At 36.4% G+C, this 895-nt stretch overlaps 1 protein-coding gene across 1 annotated transcript; it reads right to left on the reverse strand.

The window, feature by feature from the left end:
• Nucleotides 1–3: 3 nt before the first annotated feature.
• LOC106867066 (uncharacterized) lies at nucleotides 4–891 on the reverse strand (the record flags this gene model as incomplete). The annotated part of the gene is made up of 1 exon (XM_014927873.2): nucleotides 4–891. A coding segment is annotated over one exon (888 nt), but the record flags the coding sequence as incomplete, so codon positions are not given.
• Between the last annotated feature and the right edge of the window lie 4 nt (nucleotides 892–895).

Here is an 895-nt window from a genome sequence, read left to right on the forward strand (position 1 = left end):
TTCGTCAGGATTTTCCTGAAACTGCGTTATATTAGCAAATTCGTAATATTCAAAGCAATCTTCATCCATGAAAATAGACTTCCAAATGGCAACGGATGCTTGCGACAATTTTTTCCAGTTATCAAAGAGCAATGTCCCTCGGGATCGAACTTCGCTAAAGAAGGCCTTTAAGTTGTTCACATCTTCATAAGTTTTCTGTGAACCCAACGTGGAGGCTAATCGTTTCTCGGAGGCCGTATCGTTTAAGTAATCGTTTGCTAACTTAATACCGGCATCCAAGTCTGCGATTATGTTCGCCTGAAGAGAAGAAAGTAAGGAGTTGATGTTGTTTAGATCAAGTATTATATCGTTAGCCACATTTTCGTAATCATTCCAAAGCATTTGAAAGTCTCCTTCTTTCTTCTTCACCTCTTCTAAAGTCCAATCGACACAGTAATAATAGAATGCGCTTTTAGCGAAGTTGTAGTTCTTGCAGGCCTGACCATATTTGAAAGATATAAAGTCTAACCTACTCGTATTCAATTTACCCGTTTGGTAAGTGTCGTTCGCTAATTCCATGTATTCTCTGAGATATTCCATAATTTCATTGATACGGACTGGAACTAAGCGACTATATTTTTGTGAATAACGAGAATAAGTGAGTGACCTGTTGAAAAGCAGTCGCGGTACTATATGGAGGTTATGCTTCCTGGGAACTTTCATATATCTATATCTAAAAATTGGTGTTCCATTCGTTAAAGAATCGAATAATTGAGTGTAGTTTTTAAGAGCTTTCATATTTTTCTGAAGGTGTTCCTTACAATCCCTATTAATTAAAAAGTAGATCATATCTTTAAGGTTTTTTGTAATAATTTCTGGGTCAACGAGACTTCTAATCTGTTCTTCCATTCGAAAA

This window comes from Octopus bimaculoides, unplaced genomic scaffold (genome assembly GCF_001194135.2).
Source record: "Octopus bimaculoides isolate UCB-OBI-ISO-001 unplaced genomic scaffold, ASM119413v2 Scaffold_86151, whole genome shotgun sequence".
Taxonomy (NCBI): domain Eukaryota; kingdom Metazoa; phylum Mollusca; class Cephalopoda; order Octopoda; family Octopodidae; genus Octopus; species Octopus bimaculoides.